Source organism: Tachyglossus aculeatus, chromosome 2, assembly GCF_015852505.1.
Source record: "Tachyglossus aculeatus isolate mTacAcu1 chromosome 2, mTacAcu1.pri, whole genome shotgun sequence".
Taxonomy (NCBI): Eukaryota; Metazoa; Chordata; class Mammalia; order Monotremata; family Tachyglossidae; genus Tachyglossus; species Tachyglossus aculeatus.
Window position 1 is genome coordinate 174,894,642 of NC_052067.1, and position 21,765 is coordinate 174,916,406.

The following is a 21,765-nucleotide window of genomic DNA, read 5'->3' on the forward strand; positions in this document are numbered from 1 at the left end:
TCTGCCAATGCTTCTTCTTTCTGCTTCTAGGTGCTTCTGTCTTCTGCTGCTCTGAGTGTGCTTCCTTCTTGCTTCTCTGCATGCTTCTGCTCCTCCGTGATGCCTCCAGATGACCCCAGTGGGATTCAAAATGACCACCTTTTATCTACCTTAGGTGCTGCTGCTGTGGCTCTACATGGCAGTCATTGATGGGTGCAGGCCCTTTACCGGGTAGAGCAGGGAGAGAAGGCCACATCTCCCTCCATGCTTCATCCCCACAGGTCCACAATAACCTGTCTCAGGTGGAGCCCATCAGTGCCTTTGCCAGTCTCTTCCTTGATGCTGTTCATGGGAATTATAAACAGTCACTAACAAGGCAGCTTGCTGTGGGCTCACCATAGATACACAAATGACACCTGTCCACATGTTTTGTTTTGTTCTCTGTCTCCCCCTTCTAGACTGCGAGCCCATTGTTGGGTAGTGACCATCTCTATATGTTGCCAACTTGTACTTCCCAAGCACTTAGTACAGTGCTCTGCACACAGTAAGTGCTCAATAAATACGAGTGAATGAATGAATGAATGAATTTTTGATGGCTCCACAAAATGATGGAGGCCATTCCCATCACAGCAGAGTGCGTCGGTGGCCCCCCTCTATTGTCTGTGTCTAGGGGAAGTCATGATTGCCTTCAAGATAATAATAATAGTGGCATATATTAAGTGCTTACTATGTGCAAAGCACTGTTCTAGGCACTGGGGAGGTTACAACGTGATCAAGTTGTCCCACGGCGGGCTCACAGTCTTAGTCCCCACTTTACAGATGAGGTAACTGAGGCACAGAGAAGTTAAGTGACTTGCCCAAAGTCACACAGCTGACAATTGGTGGAGTCAGGATTTGAACCCCTGACCTCTAACTCCAAAGCCCATGCTCTTTCCACTGAGCCACGCTGCTTCAAGATCCACCAGGCAGGTGATATGGGCCAGACCAACAGCCATCCGGAACAAGAAGTCCCCAGCCCCAGGAACAGGACGCGGTGACCATGGCAGCGGCAGGAAGTACTGGCCGTTTCTGGGGCAACCACGGCGGGGATCCCCTCCCCCTTTCACTGCCTGGAGCAATGCAGCTGCCCTTTCCCACATTGGGTGTCCCGGACCATCCCCAAGACGGAGCGGGGATCGAGCTGAACGTCGGCGAGGCCGATGAGATGTTTGATTCTGCACTTTCTGATTGATTGATTGATGGATGGATGGGGCGGGATAACCTGCCTGGGGGTCCTTGACCTCTTGATTAATCCAGTTGTCCTCTTGGCTCTCTTGCAGTTGTTTATGGCATCCCTGACCTTCGCTTACATTTGTAAAGCCCTCTCGGGCACAGTGATGAAAAGTTCCATCACTCAGATAGAGCGGAGATTTGACACCACGTCCTCCATGGTCGGCCTGATAGACGGAAGCTTTGAAATCGGTGAGGCTCCTCAGTGCGGGGGCAGTCGGTCATCAAACGGTAGCCTCTGGGGGCCCCGGGTGTGTGTGGCCTGGATAGAGTATGAACCTGGTAGTCAGAAGGACCTGGGTTCTAATCCTGCCTCCACCATTTGTGGTTAGCTTGTATCTTCCTCAGGGCTTAGAACAGTGCTTGGCACTTAGTAAGTGCTTAACAAATCCCAGAGAAGCAGCGGGGCTTAGTGGAAAGAGCACAGGTTTGGGAGTTGTAGGACGTGGGTTCTAAGCCCGGCTCCAGCACTTGTCTGCCCTTGTGTGCCCTTGGGCAAATAAATTTAACTTCTCTGGGCCTCAGTTGCCTCATCTGTAAAATGGGGATTAAAAGTGTAGGCCCCACATGGGACAACCTGATTACCCTGAATCTACCCCAGCGCTTAGGAAGGTGCTTGGCACATGGTATGGTATGCTTGGAGAAGCAGCTTGACTCAGTGGAAAGAGCTCGGGCTTGGGAGTCAGAGGTCATGGGTTCTAATCCTGGCTCCGCCACTTGTCAGCTGTGCGACTTTGGGCAAGTCACTTCACTTCTCTGGGCCTCAGTTCCCTCATCTGTAAAATGGGGATTAAGACTGTGAGCCCCACGTGGGACAACCTGATCACCTTGTATCCCCCCCAGTGCTTAGAACAGTGCTTGGCACATAGTAAGCACTTAATAAATGCCATCATTATTATACTTCCCAAGCACTTAGTACAGTGCTCTGCACACAGTAAGCACTCAATAAATACGATTGATTGATAGTAGTAGTAGTAGTAAGCACTTAAGAAATGCCATAATTATTATTAACAAATACCATATTATTATGGTAACCACTAGCAGGCAATCAATCATATTCCTTACCTGCCCTCCCCTCCGCATCCACTGTGACCTTGGTCATACCTCCTCGAGCAGTTTGATCCTCACACCAGCCCCACAGCGCTTATGTCCATATCTTTTCTTTTATGGTATTTGTTAAGCATTTGCTCTGTACAAGGCAGTGTACTAAGTGCTGGGGTAGATACAAGTTAATCAGGTTGGACACATTTCATGCCCTACCTGGGGCTCACAGTCTTACTTCCGATTATATAGATGAGGGAACTGAGGCCCAGAGAAGTGACGTGACTTGTTCAAGGTCACACAACAGACAAGTGGCAATGCCGTGATTAGAACCCAGGTCATTCGGACTCCTAGGCCTGTGCTATCCACGAGGCCATGCTACTTGTCGTAGCATATCCATAGCATGTCTCTTCCCTGTTCTGAGACTCTACTATTTTCCCTAACCCTATTCCACTTTAAAATCTGCCTCCCCCTCTAAACTGTTAACTCCTTGTGGGCGTGGATTAGGTCAACCGACTCTTTTGTATTGAACTTTCCCAAGTGCTTAGTACAGTGCTCAGCACACAGTAAGTGCTCATTAAATATTATTATCTGATTGAGTGCTTGGTATTTACTGAGCACTTCCTGTGTGCAGAGCACTGAACTAAGTGCTTGGTAAAGTACAGTATAATAATAATAAAGATGATGATAATATATGATATTTGTTAAGCACTTAGTCTGTGCCAGGTACTATACCAAGCACTGGAATAAATGATCATTATTATTATTATTATTATTATTATTATTATTATTATTATTATTATGGTATTTGTTAAGCACTTACTATGTGCCAAACACTGTTCTAAGTACTGGGGTAGATACAAGCTTATCAGGTTGGACCCACGCCCTATCCCACATGGGGCTCACACTCTAAATCCCCATTTTACAGATGAGATACCTGAGGCACAGAAAAGTAAAATGACTTGCTAAGGTCACACAGCAGACCAGTTGTGGAAGTGGGACTAGAACCCAGGTCCTTCTGACACCCAGGCCCAGGCTACAATATGACAGAGTTGGCAGACATTATCCCTGCACACAAGGAGCTCCGAGTCCCACAAGCTCTGAGCGCTTGGGAATAATAGTTGTGGAATTGTCTAAGTGCTTACCATGCACTAAACATCATACTAAGTGCTGGGATACAAAAAATGCAGCCAGATCAGACCTGATCTCTGTCCCACATGAGGCTCATGGTTCAAGAAGGACAAGGGTGGAATCCCTATTTTACAGAGAAGGAGCATGGCCTAGTGAATAGAGCACAGGCCTAGAAGTCAGAAGGATCTGAGTTCTAATCCCTACTTTGTTACTTGTCCTCTGTGTGACTTTGGGCAAGTCACTTCACTTCTCTGTGCCTCAGTTCCCTCATCGTTAAAATGGGGATTAATCAATCGATCAATCAATCGTATTTATTGAGCGCTTACTATGTGCAGAGCACTGTACTAAGCGCTTGGGAAGTACAAATTGGCATCACATAGAGACAGTCCCTACCCAACAGTGGGCTCACAGTCTAAAAGGGGGAGACAGAGAACAGAACCAAACATACCAACAAAATAAAATAAGTAGGATAGAAATGTACAAGTAAAATAAATAAATAAATAAATAAATAGAGTAATAAATATGTACAACCATATATACATATATACAGGTGCTGTGGGGAAGGGAAGGAGGTAAGACGGGGGGATGGAGAGGGGGACGAGGGGAGAGGAAAGAAGGGGCTCAGTCTGGGAAGACCTCCTGGAGGAGGTGAGCTCTCAGCAGGGCCTTGAAGGGAGGAAGAGAGCTAGCTTGGCGGATGGGCAGAGGGAGGGCATTCCAGGCCCGGGGGATGACGTGGGCCGGGGGTCGATGGCGGGACAGGCGAGAGCGAGGTACAGTGAGGAGATTAGTGGTGGAGGAGCGGAGGGTGCGGGCTGGGCAGTAGGAGAGAAGGGAGGTGAGGTAGGAGGGGGCGAGGTGATGGAGAGCCTTGAAGCCCAGGGTGAGGAGTTTCTGCCTGATGCGCAGATTGATCGGTAGCCATTGGAGGTTTTTGAGGAGGGGAGTAATATGTCCAGAGCGTTTCTGGACAAAGATAATCCGGGCAGCAGCATGAAGTATGGATTGAAGTGGAGAGAGACACGAGGATGGGAGATCAGAGAGAAGGCTAGTGCAGTAGTCCAGACGGGATAGGATGAGAGCTTGAATGAGCAGGGTAGCAGTTTGGATGGAGAGGAAAGGGCGGATCTTGGCAATGTTGCGGAGCTGAGACCGGCAGGTTTTGGTGACGGCTTGGATGTGAGGGGTGAATGAGAGAGCAGAGTCGAGGATGACACCGAGGTTGCGGGCTTGTGAGACGGGAAGGATGGTAGTGCCGTCAACAGAGATGGGAAAGTTAGGGAGAGGACAAGGTTTGGGAGGGAAGACAAGGAGCTCAGTCTTCGACATGTTGAGCTTTAGGTGGCGGGCGGACATCCAGATGGAGATGTCCTGAAGGCAGGAGGAGATGCGAGCCTGGAGGGAGGGGGAGAGAGCAGGGGCAGAGATGTAGATCTGGGTGTCATCAGCGTAGAGATGATAGTTGAAGCCGTGGGAGCGAATGAGGTCACCAAGGGAGTGAGTGTAGATTGAGAACAGAAGGGGACCAAGCACTGAACCTTGGGGAACCCCCACAGTAAGAGGATGGGAGGGGGAGGAGGAGCCTGCAAAAGAGACTGAGAAAGAACGACCGGAGAGATAAGAGGAGAACCAGGAGAGGACGGAGTCTGTGAAGCCAAGGTCAGATAACGTGTTGAGGAGAAGGGGGTGGTCCACAGTGTCAAAGGCAGCTGAGAGGTCGAGGAGGATTAGGACAGAGTAGGAGCCGTTGGATTTGGCAAGCAGGAGGTCATTGGTGACCTTTGAGAGCGCAGTTTCCGTGGAATGAAGGGGACGGAAGCCAGACTGGAGGGGGTCGAGGAGAGAGTTGTTGTTGAGGAATTCTAGGCAGCGCGTGTAGACAACTCGTTCAAGGAGTTTGGAAAGGAATGGTAGGAGGGATATGGGACGATAACTAGAAGGTGAGGTGGGGTCAAGAGAGGGTTTTTTTAGGATGGGAGAGACATGGGCATGTTTGAAGGCAGAGGGGAAGGAACCAGTGGAGAGTGAGCGGTTGAAGATGGAAGTTAAGGAGGGGAGAAGGGATGGAGCGAGAGATTTCATAAGATGAGAGGGAATGGGGTCAGAAGCACAGGTGGCCGGAGTAGCACTTGAGAGGAGGGAGGAGAGTTCCTCTGAGGATACTGCTGGGAAGGATGGGAGAGTAGCAGAGAGTGTTGAGAGCCGGGGGGTTGGAGAAAGGGGGGAAGAGACTTTGGGGAGGTCGGACCTGATGGATTTAATTTTGTTAATGAAGTAGGAGGCCAGATCGTTGGGGGTGAGGGAAGGAGGAGGGGGAGGAACCGGGGGCCTGAGAAGGGAGTTGAATGTACGGAAGAGCTGGCGGGGGTGATGGGCATGGGTGTCAATAAGGGAGGAGAAATAGTTTTGTCTGGCAGAAGAGAGGGCTGAGTTAAGGCAGGAAAGGATAAACTTGAAGTGAACGAGGTTGGCATGGTGTTTAGACTTTCGCCAGCAGCGTTCGGCAGCTCGAGCATAAGAGCGAAGGAGGCGGACAGTGGCAGTGATCCAGGGCTGTGGGTTAGTGGTGCGAGAGCGGCGAAGGGAAAGGGGAGCGAGCGAGTCTAGCTGAGTAGAAAGGGTAGAGTTGAGAGCAGTAATCTGATCATCAAGACTGGGTAGAGAGGAGAGGGCGGCGAGGTGGGGTGTGAGGCGCTCCGAAAGATGGGTGGGGTCCAGAGAGCGGAGATCTCTGTGAGGGAGTAAAACTGATTTACAGGGGAAAGGAGTGTGAGTGAGGAGGCAGGTGAGAAGATTATGATCAGAGAGAGGGATCACAGAGTTGGTGAGGGTGGACACAGTGCAGCGGTAGGAGATGATGAGGTCGAGGGTATGACCAAGTTGGTGAGTGGGTGAGGTGGGGTGGAGGAAGAGGTTGGCAGCGTCAAGGAGAGATAGAAGGCGGGCGGCAGAGGAGTCGTTAGGGATATCCATGTGGATATTGAAGTCTCCGAGGATCAGAGTGGGCATGGAGAAGGAGAGAAGGAATGTGAGGAAGGGGTCAAAGTCATTAAAGAAGTTGGAAGTGGGGCCCGGAGGGCGGTAGATGACGGCTACAAGAATCTGGAGGGGGTGGTAGAGGCGAATAATGTGGGCTTCAAAGGAAGGGAAGGAAAGGGAAGGGGGAGGAGGGATAGTGCGAAAGCGACATTGGGGGGCGAGAAGGAAACCGACACCTCCTCCTTTTCCGGTGAGTCTGGGGGAGTGGGAGAAGAAGAGGCCTGCACTGCAGAGAGCAGCAGAAGAGACCGTGTCGTCCGGCGACAGCCATGTTTCAGTTAGGGCGAGGAGGAGTAGAGAACTGGAAAGGAAAAGGTCCAGGATGAAAGGGATCTTACTTAAAACGGAGCGGGGGTTCCAGAGGCCACACTTGGCATCAGCTGTCGAGGGTGGGGAGGGAGGGGGAAGGGTGCGAGGGGTGGGGAGGGTTTGGATTGGGATGAGTTGGCGGGGGCCTGGGCGGGGAGAGTGGGAAGGGAGGTGGTGATGGGAAAGGAGAACTGGGATGGGGTGGGGGCGGGGAGAAGGGGAGGAGGGGGGCCGGGAGGGAGAAGCGGAGGACCTGCGCTGGTACAGAGGAATCCTTGGTAGGGGTTGAGGGGGAGCGGTCTTGGTGGGTGAGAGGGAGGGAAACAGCTGGGTGGGAGAGGGGAAGGGGAAGGTGAGGAATGGGAATGGCAGTTGGGAGCAAGGGAACTGATAGTTCATGGTGAGGTCAGCAGGGCGAGTGACAGTACCGCGGGGGGTTAACAATTGAGATGCAGAAGCAATAAAACAGTAACAATGATAAAAGTAGGCGATGGCATCACAGGGTGTAGTTGAGCAATCAATATGCTATGGCAATAATAGAATTGGCAGACAATGATTAAGACTATGAGCCCCACATAGGGCCTGGAATGTGTCCAACCTGATTAACTTCTATCAACCCCAGCGCTTAGGACATTCCCCGGCACAGAACAAGGGCTTAACAAATACCACAAAAGGAAAGATATGGACATAAGTGCTGTGGGGATCAAACTGCTTGAGGTGGTATGACCAAGATCACAGTGGATGCGGAGGGGAGGGCAGATGAGGGATATGATCGACTGATTTCTTCATTTCTCTGTGCCTCAGTTCCCTCATCTGTAAAATGGGGATTAAGATTGGGAACGCCATGTGGGACATGAACAGTGTCTGAACTGATTATCTTGTACCTACCCGAGTGCTTAGTACAGTGACTGGCACATAGTGAGCACTTAACAAATACCACTAGAAAAGAAATGTGGAAAGTGAGTTGAGGAGCACAAGTAATGTTCCCTTCTTCAAGGAGCTTCCCGCCGAAGGCGGGAGGGAAGCACTGACGTATTTACATATAGAGGAATCAGAATGAATAATTGAATAATCACTTGCTCAGAATGAGTGTGTGTCAATCAAATGCTTCCTCGAGGTGATATTGAATGATGGGAGTTGTTCAGAGACAAATTGTTGGAGAATCAGGAAGGATTTTTATAATGCCAGCTACAGTAGTTTACCTGGAGTGATATTGATTAGGGACTGTTCCCTTCTTAGGCAATTTGTTGGTGATTGCATTTGTAAGCCACTTTGGAGCTAAACTGCACAGGCCAAAGATCATTTCCATTGGATGCTTCATCATGGGTCTTGGAAGTGTTTTAACAGCACTACCTCACTTCTTCATGGGATTGTAAGTATTCATCCAGTCAATCAATTGATCAATCTGTGGTTTTTATTCAGTGCTTACTGTCTGCAGAGTATTGTTCTAAGGTCCTGGAAGAGTACACTATAAGAGAGTTGGTAAACAGGTACTCTGCCCACAAGGAATTTACCGTCTAGAGGGGAAGACTAAATCCCAAATCCATGGGCTAGTATGAATTGCCTGATTAGTAAGTATGGATCCGTGGGAGAGTATTAATCCATGGAACAGCATGTCAGTCTATTCATAGGAGTGTCAGTACTAATCCACGGAAGAGTCAATAATAAGGCATGGGGAGGTAGGGAAGGGGGAAGGTGGGAAAAAGGGGGTGGGGAGAGGGGGGAGAGGGAAGGGAAGGAGAAGGAGGAGGGGGAAGGGGCGGGAAGGAAAAAGAGAAAGGGGAGGAAGGGGGAGGAGGAGGAGGAGGAGGAGGGAGAAACATGGGGAAGGGAGTGTGGACAGGAAGGGGGAGCAGGAAAGAGGAGAAGGAGGAGGAGGAGGGGCTGGGGAGGGGGAGGAAGAAGAAGAAGAAAAGGAGAAGAAGAAGAAAAAGAAGAAGGAAGAAGAAGAAGAAGAATGACATTTATTAAGCGCTTACTATGTGCAAAGCACTGTTCTAAGCACTGGGGAAGTTACAAGGTGATCAGGTTATCCCACGGGGGGCTCACAGTCTTCATCCCCATTTTACAGATGAGGTAACTGAGGCCCAGAGAAGTTAAGTGACTTGCCCAAAGTCACACAGCTGACACTTGGCAGAGCTGGAATTTGAACCCATGACCACTGACTCCAAAGTCCATGCTCTTTCCACGAGCCACATGAAGAAGGAAGAAGAGAGAAAAAGAAAGAAAAAGAAGGAAGAATAAGAAAGAAGAAAAAAGAAGAAAGAAGGAAGAAAAAGAAGGAAGAAGAAAGAAGAAGAAGGAGAAAAGAAAACGAAGAAAAGGGGAGGAGGAGGAAGAGGAGGAGGAGAAGGAAGAGGAGGAGGAGGAGAATGAGGAGGAGGAGGAGGAGCTCTTCCATCCTGCATCGAAGTCAATAGGCCAGATCCCTGAGTGTGATGATGACGTTCCCACTCAGCCAATGTCCAGAACATATTGCTGGTCTCCCATGTGCAGGGTCCCATGCTAAGCACTTGGGCAAAGACAGTAGGCACAGGGGCCCAGTGTCCCAGGCCTCCCAGCATCCAGCTTTGGGGCAATGAGAGCAGGGAACAGGCCCGGTGAGAAAACGTCAGTCCTCGGGCTGACAAGGTGGGCCTTTCTGCCTAGGGGAGCATTCCCGGTCCGGGGTCTGGCTGGTGGCCTCGTGCCTTCCTAGTGCCAACCAACCCCTGCGGAGGATGCCATCGGGTGCCCATCTGGGGCCTCTGGAATGGGTTCCTCATTCTCGGGTCCTGGTTCGGGGGCTGAGGAGAGGGACCCAGACTGACCTGGAAGCAAATCTCGCCCAGCTCCATCACCACATGCCCACTTACAGAGGCTGCCCCAAACACTGAGGCAGAATAATAATAATAATAATAATAATAATGATAATAATAATAATGATTTTCCTAAGAGCTTACTATGTGCCAGGCATTGTACTAAACACTGGAGTGGTTACAATTAAATTGGGTTGGGCACGGGCCCAATCTCACATGGGGCTCCCTATTTTACAGATGAGGGAACTGAGGCCAGAGAATGGAAGTGACTTGCCCAAGGTCACACAACAGATAAGTGGTGGAGTCAGGATTTGAACCCAGGTCCTTCTGACTCCCAGCCTCGGGCTCCATCCACTATGCCGTGATAGAAGGCCAGAAACATGAATGAATGAATTCATGAACGAATGATGAATGGCTGGAGCATGGCGGACTATGGTGGAACAGAGAACTTGGGTTCAAATCGCAGCTCTGCCACTTCATTCATTCAATCATATTTATTGAGCTCTTACTGTGTGCAGGCATTGGACTAAGCGCTTGGGAAGTATAAATCGACAACATATACAGATGGTCCCTACCCAGCAACTGGCTCACAGTCTAGAAGAGGGAGACAGACAAAAAGAAAAAGAAACAAACAAGTAGACAGGTGTCAATACCAACAGAATAAATAGAATTATAGCTATATACACATTAGTAATAAAATAAATAGAGTAATAAGTGTGTACAACTATACACGAGTGCTGTGGGGAGGGAAAGGGGGAAGGGCAGAGGGTTGGTGTGGGGTTGATAGGGAGGGGAGGAGGAGGAGGAGAGAAAAAAGGGGGGGGCTCAGTCAAGGAAGGCCTCCTGGAGGAGGTGAGCTCTCAGTAGGGCTATTGACACCAATCTGCTTGTTTTGTTGCCTCTCTACTCCTTCTAGACTGTGAGCCCATTGTTGGGTAGGGATTATCTCTATATGTTGCCGATTTGTACTTCCCAAGCGCTTAGTACAGTGCTCTGCACACTGGAAGCTCAATACGATTGAATGAATGAATGAAGGGAGGAAGAGAGGTAGTTTGACAGATGTGTGGAGGGAGGGCATTCCAGGCCAGAAGTAGTATGCGGGCCAGGGATCGACGGTGGGACAGGTGAGAATGAGGCCCAGTGAGGAGGTTAGCAGCAGAGGAGCAGAGGGTGTGGGCTGCACTGGAGAAGGAGAGAAGGGAGGTGAGGTAGGAGGGGTCGAGGTGATGGAGAGTCTTGAAGCCGAGAGTGAGGAGTTTTTGCTTGATTCGTATGTTGACAGGCAACCACTGGAGATTTTCGAGGAGGGAAGTGACATGCCCAGAGCATTTCTGTAGAAAGATAATCCAGGCAGCAGAATAAAGTATAGACTGAAGAGGAGAGAGACAGGAGGATGGGAGATCAGAAAGGAAGCCTATTCAGTAATCCATCGGGATAGGATAAGAGAATGAACCAGCAAGGTAGCGGTTTGGATGGAGAGGAAAGGAGTGATCTTGGTGAGGTTGTAGAGGTGAGACCGGCAGGTTTTGGTGACCGATTGGATGGGTGGGTGAATGAGAGAGTGGAGTCAAGGATGACACCGAGGTGGCTGGCTTGTGAGATGGGAACGATGGTAGTGCTGTCCACAGTGACGTGAAAGTCAGGGAGAGGACAGGCTTTTGGAGGGAAGATAAGGAGCTCAGTCTTGGACATATTGAGTTTTAGGTGGTGGGCAGATAACCTGGTGGAGATGTCCTGAAGGCAGGAGGAGATATGAGTTTGGAGGGAGAGAGACAGAACAGGGAGGGAGATGTAGAGATGTAGATTTGGGTGTCATCTGTGCAGAGGTGATAGTTGAAGCTGTGGGAATGAATGAGTTCACCAAGAGAGTAAGTATAGATGGAGAACAGAAGGCAATCAAGAACAAACCCTTGAGGAACCCCTACAATTAGGGAATGGGAGGGGGAGGAGGAGCCCAGGAAGGAGACTGAAAATGAACAGCCAGAGAAATAAGAGGAGAACCAGGAGAGGATGGAGTCCTTGAAGCCAAGGTTGAATAACACATTGAGAAGGGAATGGTCCACAGTGTCAAAGGCAGCTGAGAGGTCGAAGGGGATTACCATAGAGTAGGAGCCATTGGATTTGGCAAGACGGAGGTCATTGGTGACCTTTGAGAGGGCAGTTTCGGTGTAGTGTAGAGGGCAGAAGCCAGATTGGAGGAGGTCTAGGAGAGAGTTGGTGTTGAGGAATTCGAGGCAGCGCGTGTAAACAACTCGTTCAAGGAGTTTGGAAAGGAATGGTAGGAGGGATATGGGGTGATAACTAGAAGGTGAGGTGGGGTCAAGAGAGGGACCCCAAGAGAGGGAAGGGGAGAGGGCAGAGTTAAGGTAGGAAAGGATAAACTTGAAGTGAACAAGGTTGGCATGGTGTTTAGACTTTTACCAGTAGTGTTCAGAAGCTTGAGCATAAGAGCAAAGGCAGCAGGCAGTGACAGTGATCCAAGGCTGTGGTTTAGTGGTGCAAGAGCGATGAAGGGCAGGGGGAGCAAGCGATTTGAGTTGAATAGAGAGGGTGGAGCTGAGAGCAGTAATCTGGTCATCAGCAGTGGGTAGAGAGGATAGGGAGGCCTGGTGGGGTGTGATGTACTGAGAGAGATGGATGGGGTCGAGAGAGCAGAGGTCTCTGTGGGGGAGTAATACAGATTTACAGGGGGGAGGGGTTTGAGTGAGGAGGCAGGTGAGAAGGTTATGATCAGGGAGAGGGATTTCAGAGTTGGTGAGGGTGGAGATAGTGCAGCGGTAGGAGATGATGAGGTCGAGGGTGTGACCAAGTTGGTGAGTGGGCGAGGTGGGGTGGAGCAGGAGGTTGGCAGTGTCAAGGAGAGATAGAAGGCAAGCAGCAGAGTAGTCACCAGGGACATCCATGTGGATGTTGAAGTCTACGAGGATCAGAGCGGGCATGGAAAAGGAGAGAAGGAAGGTGAGAAAGGAGTCAAAATCGTTTAAAAAGTTGGAGGTGGGGCCAGGGGGTGGCGGTAGATGAAGGCAATGAGAATCTGGAGGAGGGGCAAATAACGTGGGATTTAAAAGAGGGGAAGGAAAGGGAAGGTGTAGGAAGGATAGTGCGAAAGCGACACTGGGGTGCCAGAAGGAAGCGACACCTCCTCCTTTTCGGGTGAGTCTCGGAGAGTGGGAGAAGAGGCCTCTGCTGGAGAGAGCAGCAGAAGAGACTGTGTCATCTGGGGTGAGCAAAGTTTCAGTAAGGGCAAGGAGGAGGAGAGAGTGGAAAAGGAACAGGTCAAGGATGAAAGGGAGCTTACCTATAATGGAGCAGGGGTTCCAAAGGCCACACTTGGCAGCAGCTGTGGAGGGAGGGGACGGAGGGGGAAAGGTGCGAGGGGAGGGGAGTGTTTGGGTGGGAATGAGTTGGCAGGGGCCTGGGCCGGGAGACAAGGATGAGGGGTGGCGATGAGAAAGGAGAACTGGGATTGGTACGGGGAGGGAGGAAGGGAGGGAAGGGGTTGGAAGGGAGGGGTTGAGGGTTGGCTCTGGTACAGAGGGATTCTGGGGAGGAGGTGGGGAGGCCTGGTGGGGGTGGGGGAAAGGGAGGAAAAGAGCTGGGTGGGAGAGGGGAAAGGGAAAGTGAGGATTGGGAAGGGCAGATGGAAGCAGGGGAATTGATAGTTCATGGTGAGGTCATCAAGGTAAATGACAGCACAGTGACCAGTTAACAATTAACATGCAATAGCAACAGTAAACTAAGCAGATGATATCACAGAGAACAGATAGCAATTAACATGCAATAGCAACAATAAAAGCCACTTGTCTTCTGTGTGACCTTGGGCAGGTCACTTCAATTCTCTGTCCCTCAATTACCTCATCTGTAAAATAGGACTGTCTTGTATCTCCCCCAGTGCTTAGAGCAGTGCTTGGCACGTAGTAAGTGCTTAAGAAATACCACAGTTATTATTATTGTTGTCATTATTATGATGATGATGATGACATTTGTTAAGCACTTACTATTCATTCATTCATTCATTCAATTGTATTTATTGAGCACTTACTGTGTGCAGAGCACTGTACTAAGCGCTTGGGAAGTACAAGTTGGCAACATATAGAGATGGTCCCTACCCAACAGTGGGCTAACAGTCTAGAAGGGGGAGACAGACAACAAAACAAAACATATTAACAAAATAAAATAAATAGAATAGTAAATATGTGAAATATGTAAAACAAGTAAAATAGAGTGATAATTATGTACAAACATATATACAGGTGCTGTGGGGAGGGGAAGGAGATAAGGCGGGGGGAAGGGGAGGGGGAGGAGGGGGCACAGACTGGGAAGGCCTCCTGGAAGAGGTGAGCTCTCAGTAGGGCTTTGAAGGGAGGAAGAGAGCTAACTTGGCGGATGTGCAGAGGGAGGGCATTCCAGGCCAGGGGGATAACGTGGGCCGGGGGTCGATGGCGGGACAGGCGAGAACGAGGCACATTGAGGAGGTTAGCGGCAGAGGAGCAGAGGGTGTGGGCTGGGCTGTAGAAGGAAAGAAGGGAGGTGAGGTAGGAGGGGGTGAGGTGATGGAAAGACTTGAAGCCGAGTGAGGAGTTTTTGCCTGATGCGTAGGTGGATTGGCAGTCACTGGAGATTTTTGAGGAGGTGAGTAACATGCCCAGAGTGTTTCTGCACAAAGATGATCCAGGCAGCAGCGTGAAGTATAGATTGAAGTGGGGAGAGACAGGAGTGGGGAGAGACAGGAGCATGGGAGATCAGAGAGGGGGCAGATGCAGTAATCCAGCCGGGATAGGATGAGAAATTGAACGAGAAGGGTAGCAGTTTGGATGTAGAGGAAAGGGTGGATCTTGGCGATGTTGCGGAGGTGAGGCCGGCTGGTTTTGGTGACGGATTGGTTATGAGGGGTGAACAAGAAAGCAGAGTCGAGGATGACACCAAGGTTGCGGGCTTGTGAGACAGGAAGGATGGTAGTGCCGTCAATAGTGATGGGAAAGTCAGGGAGCAGGCAGGGTTTGGAAGGGAAGATAAGGAGTTCAGTCTTGGACATATTGAGTTTTAGGTGGCGGGCAGACATCCAGATGGAGATGTCCTGAAGGCAGGAGGAGACATGAGCCTGGAGGGAGGGAGAGAGAGCAGGGGCAGAGATGTAGATTTGGGTGTCATCAGCGTAGAGATGATAGTTGAAGCTATGGGAGAGAATGAGTTCACCAAGGGAGTGAGTGTAGATAGAGAACAGAAGGAAGCCCCCTCCTTCGTCTCCCCCTCCTCCCCCTCTCTATCCCCCCGCCTTACCTCCTTCCCTTCCCCACAGCACCTGTATATATGTATATATGTTTGTACATATTTATTATTCTATTTATTTATTTATTTATTTTACTTGTACATATTTATTCTATTTATTTTATTTTGTTAATATGTTTTGTTTTGTTCTCTGTCTCCCCCATCTAGACTGTGAGCTCACTGTTGGGTAGGGACCGTCTCTATATATTGCCAACTTGTACTTCCCAAGTGCTTATTACAGTGCTCTGCACACAGTAAGTGCTCAATAAATACTATTGAATGAACGAATGAATGAATGAATGAATGAATGAATGAATAACCAAGAACTGAGCCTTGAGGAACCCCTACAGTAAGGGGATGGGAGGGAGAGTACTATGTGCAAAGCACTGTTCTAAGCACTGGGGAGGATACAAGGTGATCAGGTTGTCCCATGTGGGACTCACAATCTTAATCCCCATTTTACAGATGAGGTAACTGAGGCCCAGAGAAGTTAAGTGACTTGCCCAAAGTCACACAGCTGACAAGTGGCAGAGTTGGGATTAGAACTCATGAACTCTGACTCCCGAGCCCATGCTCTTTCCACTGAGCCATGCTGCTTCTCTTATTATTATTGTTAAGAGCACTGCAGGAACATGGCAAAGTGTAATGGAGCATGGTGGCCCATGACAGAGCATGGCGGTAACATGGCAGCAGCATGATGAAGCATGACAGAGCCTTCACTCATTCATTCATTCAATAGTATTTATTGAGTGCTTACTGTATGCAGAGCACTGTACTAAGTGCTTGAGAGAGGACAGCCACAGTCCCTGTGCCATGTGGTGCTCACAGTCTCAATCCCTATTTTACAGATGAGGGAACTGAGGCCCAGAGAAGTGAAGTGACTTACCCAGGGTCAAGCAGCAGACAAGTGGTGGAGTCAGGATTAGAACTCAGGAAGGCATCTGGTGGCAGAGCTGACCTGGGCAGGGGGGACTGCCCAGCTGTAAAATGGACCAGTGGCCATCCGTTGGCCATCTTGGCTATGCCTACTGCCAAGATGGGCAGGGAAAGCTCCAGAGCCACCTCGTATAATTCTATTTATTTACATTGATGCCTGTTTACCTGTTTTGATGTCTGTCCTCCCCCTTCTAGACAGTAAGCCTGGTGTTAGCAGGAAATGTCGCTTTATTGCTGACTTGTACTTTCTAGGTGCTTAGTCCAGTGCTATGCCCACAGTAAGCGCTCAATAAATACAACTGAATGAATGAATGAATGAATGAATAAATAAATGAATCTGTGGAGCACTTACTGTGTGAGGAGCACTGAATGAGGGGCTTACTGAAAGAAGAGCATTGTACAGTGTGCTTGCTGTGAGCTGAGCACTTTATTAATAATAATAATAATGGCAGTATTTGTTAAGCACTTACTCTTTATTTTCTTTTTTTCTTTTAATGGTATTCATTAAGGACTTACTGTATGCCAGGCACTGTACTAAGCACTGGAGTGGACACAAGCAAATTGGGTTGAACACAGTCCCTGTCCCATGTGGAGCTCACAGTCTCAATCCCTATTTTACAGATGAGGGAACTGAGGCCCAGAGAACTGAAGTGACTCACACAGCAGACAAGTGGTGGAGTCAGAATTAGAACTCAGGTCCTTCTGACTCCCAGAGCTGTGCTCTTCCCGCTACACCACGGTGCTTCCCCAGGAGGATGAAGCCCTGATGGACAAGCATAAGCAGAGAAGCAGCATGGCTCAGTGGAAAGAGCACAGGCTTGGGAGTCAGAGGTCATGGGTTCAAATGCTGGTTCCACCAAGTGTCAGCTGTGTGACTTTGGGCAAGTCACTTAACTTCTCTGTGCCTCAGTCACCTCATCTGTAAAATGGAGATTTAGATTGTGAGCCCCACGTGGGACAACCTGATCACCTTATATCCTCTCCAGTGCTTAGTACACTGCTTTGCACATAGTAAGCGCTTAACAAATGCCATCATCATTATTATTATTGTTATAACCTGGATGGCAGGGATTAGTCAGGGAAGGAGCTAATTGGATAGGGATGGAAGTCCTCACCTTTAGAGAGTTTACAGCCCTAAATGGGGGTCTCTGAGCCACTCCACCAGGCCCCCTCACCCCCTGAGAGTCTTACTACTATTGTTATTATTAATTAATAATGATTATATTCTTTACTTAGCCCTTGCTGTGTCTCAACCCTGCGCCAAATGCTAGGGTAGATATAAAATAATCAGATCAGAGACGTTCTTGTCCCACAAAGTCTAAGAGGTATAGGGAGAATGGGAAGTGTATCTGCATTCTACAAGTAACTGAAGCTCAGAGAGGTTAAGTGACTCATCCACGGTCACACAGCAGGGCTGGGTCACCTGATTCCCCTTCCTGTGCTGTGTCGAGTAGGTGATAGTTTCTCAAGCAATCAGTCAGTGGCATTTATTGAGCACTTACTAAACGCTTGGGAGAGGACAATATAACAGTTGATAAAAACGTCCCCTCCGCTATCAACCAATCTTGAGAGATGGGGGTGGGGAATTATTACTAGTATTATTATTGTTATTATTAATGTGGTATTTTTTAAGTGCTCACTATATGCCAAGCACTGTTCTAAGCACTGGGGTAGATACAAGGCAATCAGGTTGGACACAATCCCTGTCCCTCATGGGACTCGCAGTCTCAATCCCCATTTTCCAGATGAGGTAACTGAGGCCCAGAGAAATTATGTGCTCTGCCCAAGTAAGTGACTTGCCCAAGGTCACACAGCAGACAAGGGGCAGAGTCTAGATTAGAACCCTCAACCTTTGATTTCCAAGCCTGTGCTCTTGCCACTGGACCGTGCTGTAACAAATTCTAGACTGTAAGCTCATTGTGAGAAGGAGCACACGTACCAACTCTGTTGTACTGTAAACCCGTTGTTGGATAGGGACTGTCTCTATATATTGCCGACTTGTACTTCCCAAGCACTTAGTACAGTGCTCCGCACACAGTAAGTGCTCAATAAATATGATTGAATGAATAATAATAATAATAATTGCGGTATTTGTTAAGCGCTTACTATGTGCCAAATACTGTCCAAAGCACTGGGGTGAATACAAGCAAATCGGGTTGGACACAGTCCCTGTCGCACATTGGACTCACAGTCTCAATCCCCATTTTACAGATGAGGTAACCGAGGCACTGAGAAGTAAAGTGACTTGCCCAAGCTCATGCAGCAGACATGTGGCAGAGCTGAGATTAGAACCTGTGACCTTCCGACTCCCAGGCCCGTGCTCTATCTACTATAATAATAATTATGTTTTTTTAAGCGCTCACTATGTGCCAAGCACTGTTCTAAGCCCTGGGTTAGATACAAGGTGATCAGGTTGTCCCTTGTGGAGCTCCCAGTCTTAATCCCCATTTTACAGATGAGGTAACTGAGGCACAGAGAAGTTAGTGGCTTGCCCAAAGTCGCCGAACAGACAAGTGGCAGAGACAGGATTAAAACTCACATCCTCTGGCTCCCAAGCCCATTCTCTTTCCACTGAGCCACGCTGCCCTTCAAAGCCCTACTGAGAGCTCACCTCCTCCAGGAGGCCTTCCCAGACTCAGCCCCCTCCTTCCTCTCCCTCTCCTCCCCCTCCCCATCCCCCCGCCTTACCTCCTTCCCCTCCCCACAGCACCTGTATATATGTATATATGTTTGTAAGTATTTATTCCTCTATTTTATTTGTACATATTTATTCTATTTATTTTATTTTGTTAATATGCTTTGTTTTATTGTCTGTCTCCCCCTTCTAGACTGTGAGCCTGCTGTTGGGTAGGGACCGTCTCTATATGTTGCCAACTTGTACTTCCCAAGCACTAAGTACAGTGCTCTGCACACAGTAAGCGCTCAATAAATACGATTGAATGAATGAATGAAAAATGCTTCACTATGTAATGCTTTACTCCCCTGAACACTTAGTACAGTAAGTGCTTGGTAAATACAACTGATTTGGTAGCTACTCAGAGGCCAAATCATTCTCCTCAGCCTTCATGCTTCTGTATATTCCCAGCCTGCTCCGTGGCTTCCTGCATGGACAGTAGATCAGCACATGGGGATGATGGAGATCTGGGGAGGAGATTGGGTGGGTGTGGGTGAAAGCATGGATTGGGGCATGAATTGTGGGTTCCTCGATATTTTTAAGCAAGTGAATTTTCAGACTTTATTTCCCAACCTGTCTTTCTAGTTACAAATATGGACAGGAAGTAGTACATTCGGACAATTCAAGCTTCTCCGCTTGTACAACTGAACTCCCCTCAACCAGCAATGACACGATGCCAACACTCCTTCATTCAGGTGAGAAAACAGAATGGTCTGTATCTGGTGAAGTGACTCTGTCTCACTGGGGTGGTGAAAGATCTCAAAGACGAAACGATGGGTTCTGTGGTACCGGGGTGACAGTGGTGTCTGGGAATGTGTGTCGGGGTTGGGATTTACGTCAGAAGCATTCGGTTGGCTTTCCGAGTTGTCTGGGTATCCTATCGGTTCTACCAGTCACGAAGCAAAGGAGTTGCACCGCGGTCCAGCGCTGCATCGCTGCCCGGGGCCCTGTCTCACGATGCAATCTGACACACAGCCCCAGTGTTCCCTGATTTTTATTATTTATTATTATTATGATACTTGTTACATACTTACTATGTGCCAAGCACTGTTCCAAGTACTGGGTATATACATGTTAATAAAGTCTGACACAAGTCCTGCCCCACATGAGGCTCACAGTCTGAGCAGGAGGGAGTAGGATTGAATCCCCATTTTACAGATGAGGGAACTGAGGCCCAGAGAAGTGAAATGACTTGCCCAAGGCCACGCAGCAGACACGTGGTGAAGCCAGGATTAGAACCCAGGTCCTCTGACCCCCAGGCCAATGCCATTTCCACTAGAGCAGGCTGCGTTCTCCTCTGGGGTCACCTCTGCCTCAGACTGCTGCTGACCAAGGCGGTTTCATTTCTTCTTTATTTATTTTTAAGACAGAGAAAAGAAAGAGGAGGCTCCTCACTGGTGCTTACCTGCTTTCTCCGCTCCGGTCTGAGGAGCGCGAAGACAGACCTCGGGCATCACAGGCCTCCCGAAGTGATGATGATGGTATTTATTAAGTGCTTACTATGTGCCAAGCACTGTTCTAAGCGCTGGGGTAGACACAAGGTAATCAGGTTGTCCCACGTGGGGCTCACGGTCTTAATCCCCAATTTCCAGATGAGGTCACTGAGGCCCAGAGAAGTGAAGTGACTTGCCCAAAGTCACCCAGCTGACAAGTGGTAGAGCTGAGATTAGAACCCACAACCTCTGACTCCCAAGCCCAGGCTTTTTCCACTGACCCATACTGACCCCCACCCAGACTGGGAACACCCCTCCCGCCTTCTCGCCCCCCGCTGCCGGGGGTCAGCTCCAGGTTCACCCACTCAAGCTTGAGTTTCAGAGGAAATCCTGTGGTCAACCTGGGTTCATCAATCATCATCATCATCAATCGTATTTATTGAGCGCTTACTATGTGCAGAGCACTGTACTAAGCGCTTGGGAAGTACAAATTGGCAACATATAGAGACAGTCCCTACCCAACAGTGGGCTCACAGTCTAAAAGGGGGAGACAGAGAACAAAACCAAACATACTAACAAAATAAAATAAATAGAATAGATATGTACAAGTAAAATAAATAAATAAATAGAGTAATAAATATGTACGAACATATGTACAAATATACAGGTGCTGTGGGAAAGGGAAGGAGGTAAAATGGGGGGGATGGAGAGGGGGACGAGGGGGAGAAGAAGGAAGGGGCTCAGTCTGGGAAGGCCTCCTGGGGTCACTGACTCGGAACCTTTTGAAACTGGAATCACCAGTCATGGAGAAGCTGATGGTTGCCTCTGTCACTGTTTCCAGGAACTACTCCAACCTCCATCCCTTCCACCACTCCTAGAAAGTCATTAGGACATTTTAGGTACAATAGAATATGTTTTAACTGTACTATTTATTTTTACATCATTTTCGTTAAAGAGAGATATTTTAGGGGAGATACACCAAACATTGAAGTAAGACCTGCTTTGCTATAGTGTGTAGTAAACTGAATTTCTCTCTTACCAAGCGAGGGTCTGTAAAGAATATGTTTCTTTGAGTTTAGTTGATGGAATATATTGTAGTACTTCACAAAGCCACTTTGCTCTCTTCTAATTCTCAGTGCATTGATTAATGTTAATCACTTTTTACCGGGGATCAACATTGTCCTAGATTATTTAGGAGACTGCAAATTGAGGAGAAAGTAATATGGGACTCAGCACATAGTAGCATGGTCTCGGAGAAAGAGCTGGGTTCCTCCCTCCCCAGCTTTTCAGAAAGCCTCGCCTCCCCTTCCTCCAGAATTGCGGCCCTCCTCGCCAGATTGGCCCACCTCGGAATTCAAACTACGAGAGGGGTCAACCGGGACCCATTAAAAAATGCACAATTGTGATTTTGGGCAAGTCAGTTAACTTCTCTGTGTCTCAATTACCTCATCTATAAAATGGAGATTAAGACTGTGAACCTCACGTGGGATAACCTGATTACCTTCTATTCTCCCCAGAGCACTTAGAACAGTGCTTCGCACATAGTAAGCACTTAACAAATACTATCATTATTAAAATTATTATTACTATTATTGAAGGATTATACCCGAAAAATGTATCTTAGAGCAAACGGTCTTGGAATACATTTGCTTAGAGGCTTCTTGTGGTCAGGTATAGCATCTACTACTACATTACTACTACTACTACTACTACTAATAATAATAATAATGGTATTTGTTTAGCGCTTGCTATGGGCCAGGCACTGTACTAAGCGCTGTAGTGGATACAGGCAAAATTGTTTGGACACAGTCCTTGTCCCACATGGGCTCAAAGTCTCAATCCTCATTTTATAGATGTGGCCACTGAGGCCCAGAGAACTGAAGTGACT

The 21,765-nt window shown here is 48.6% G+C and overlaps 1 protein-coding gene across 3 annotated transcripts in view; it reads left to right on the forward strand.

Moving 5' to 3' along the window:
- Positions 1 to 21,765, forward strand: part of LOC119921217 (solute carrier organic anion transporter family member 1B3-like) — a 101,250-nt gene that overhangs the window by 40,986 nt on the left and 38,499 nt on the right. For all 3 annotated transcript variants that reach the window (XM_038741562.1, XM_038741559.1, XM_038741569.1), the window contains exons 3-5: positions 1,299 to 1,440; positions 8,008 to 8,140; positions 19,030 to 19,139. In XM_038741562.1, the coding sequence (XP_038597490.1) occupies positions 1,299 to 1,440; positions 8,008 to 8,140; positions 19,030 to 19,139 (385 nt within the window). The remainder of the gene's footprint in view (positions 1 to 1,298; positions 1,441 to 8,007; positions 8,141 to 19,029; positions 19,140 to 21,765) is intronic.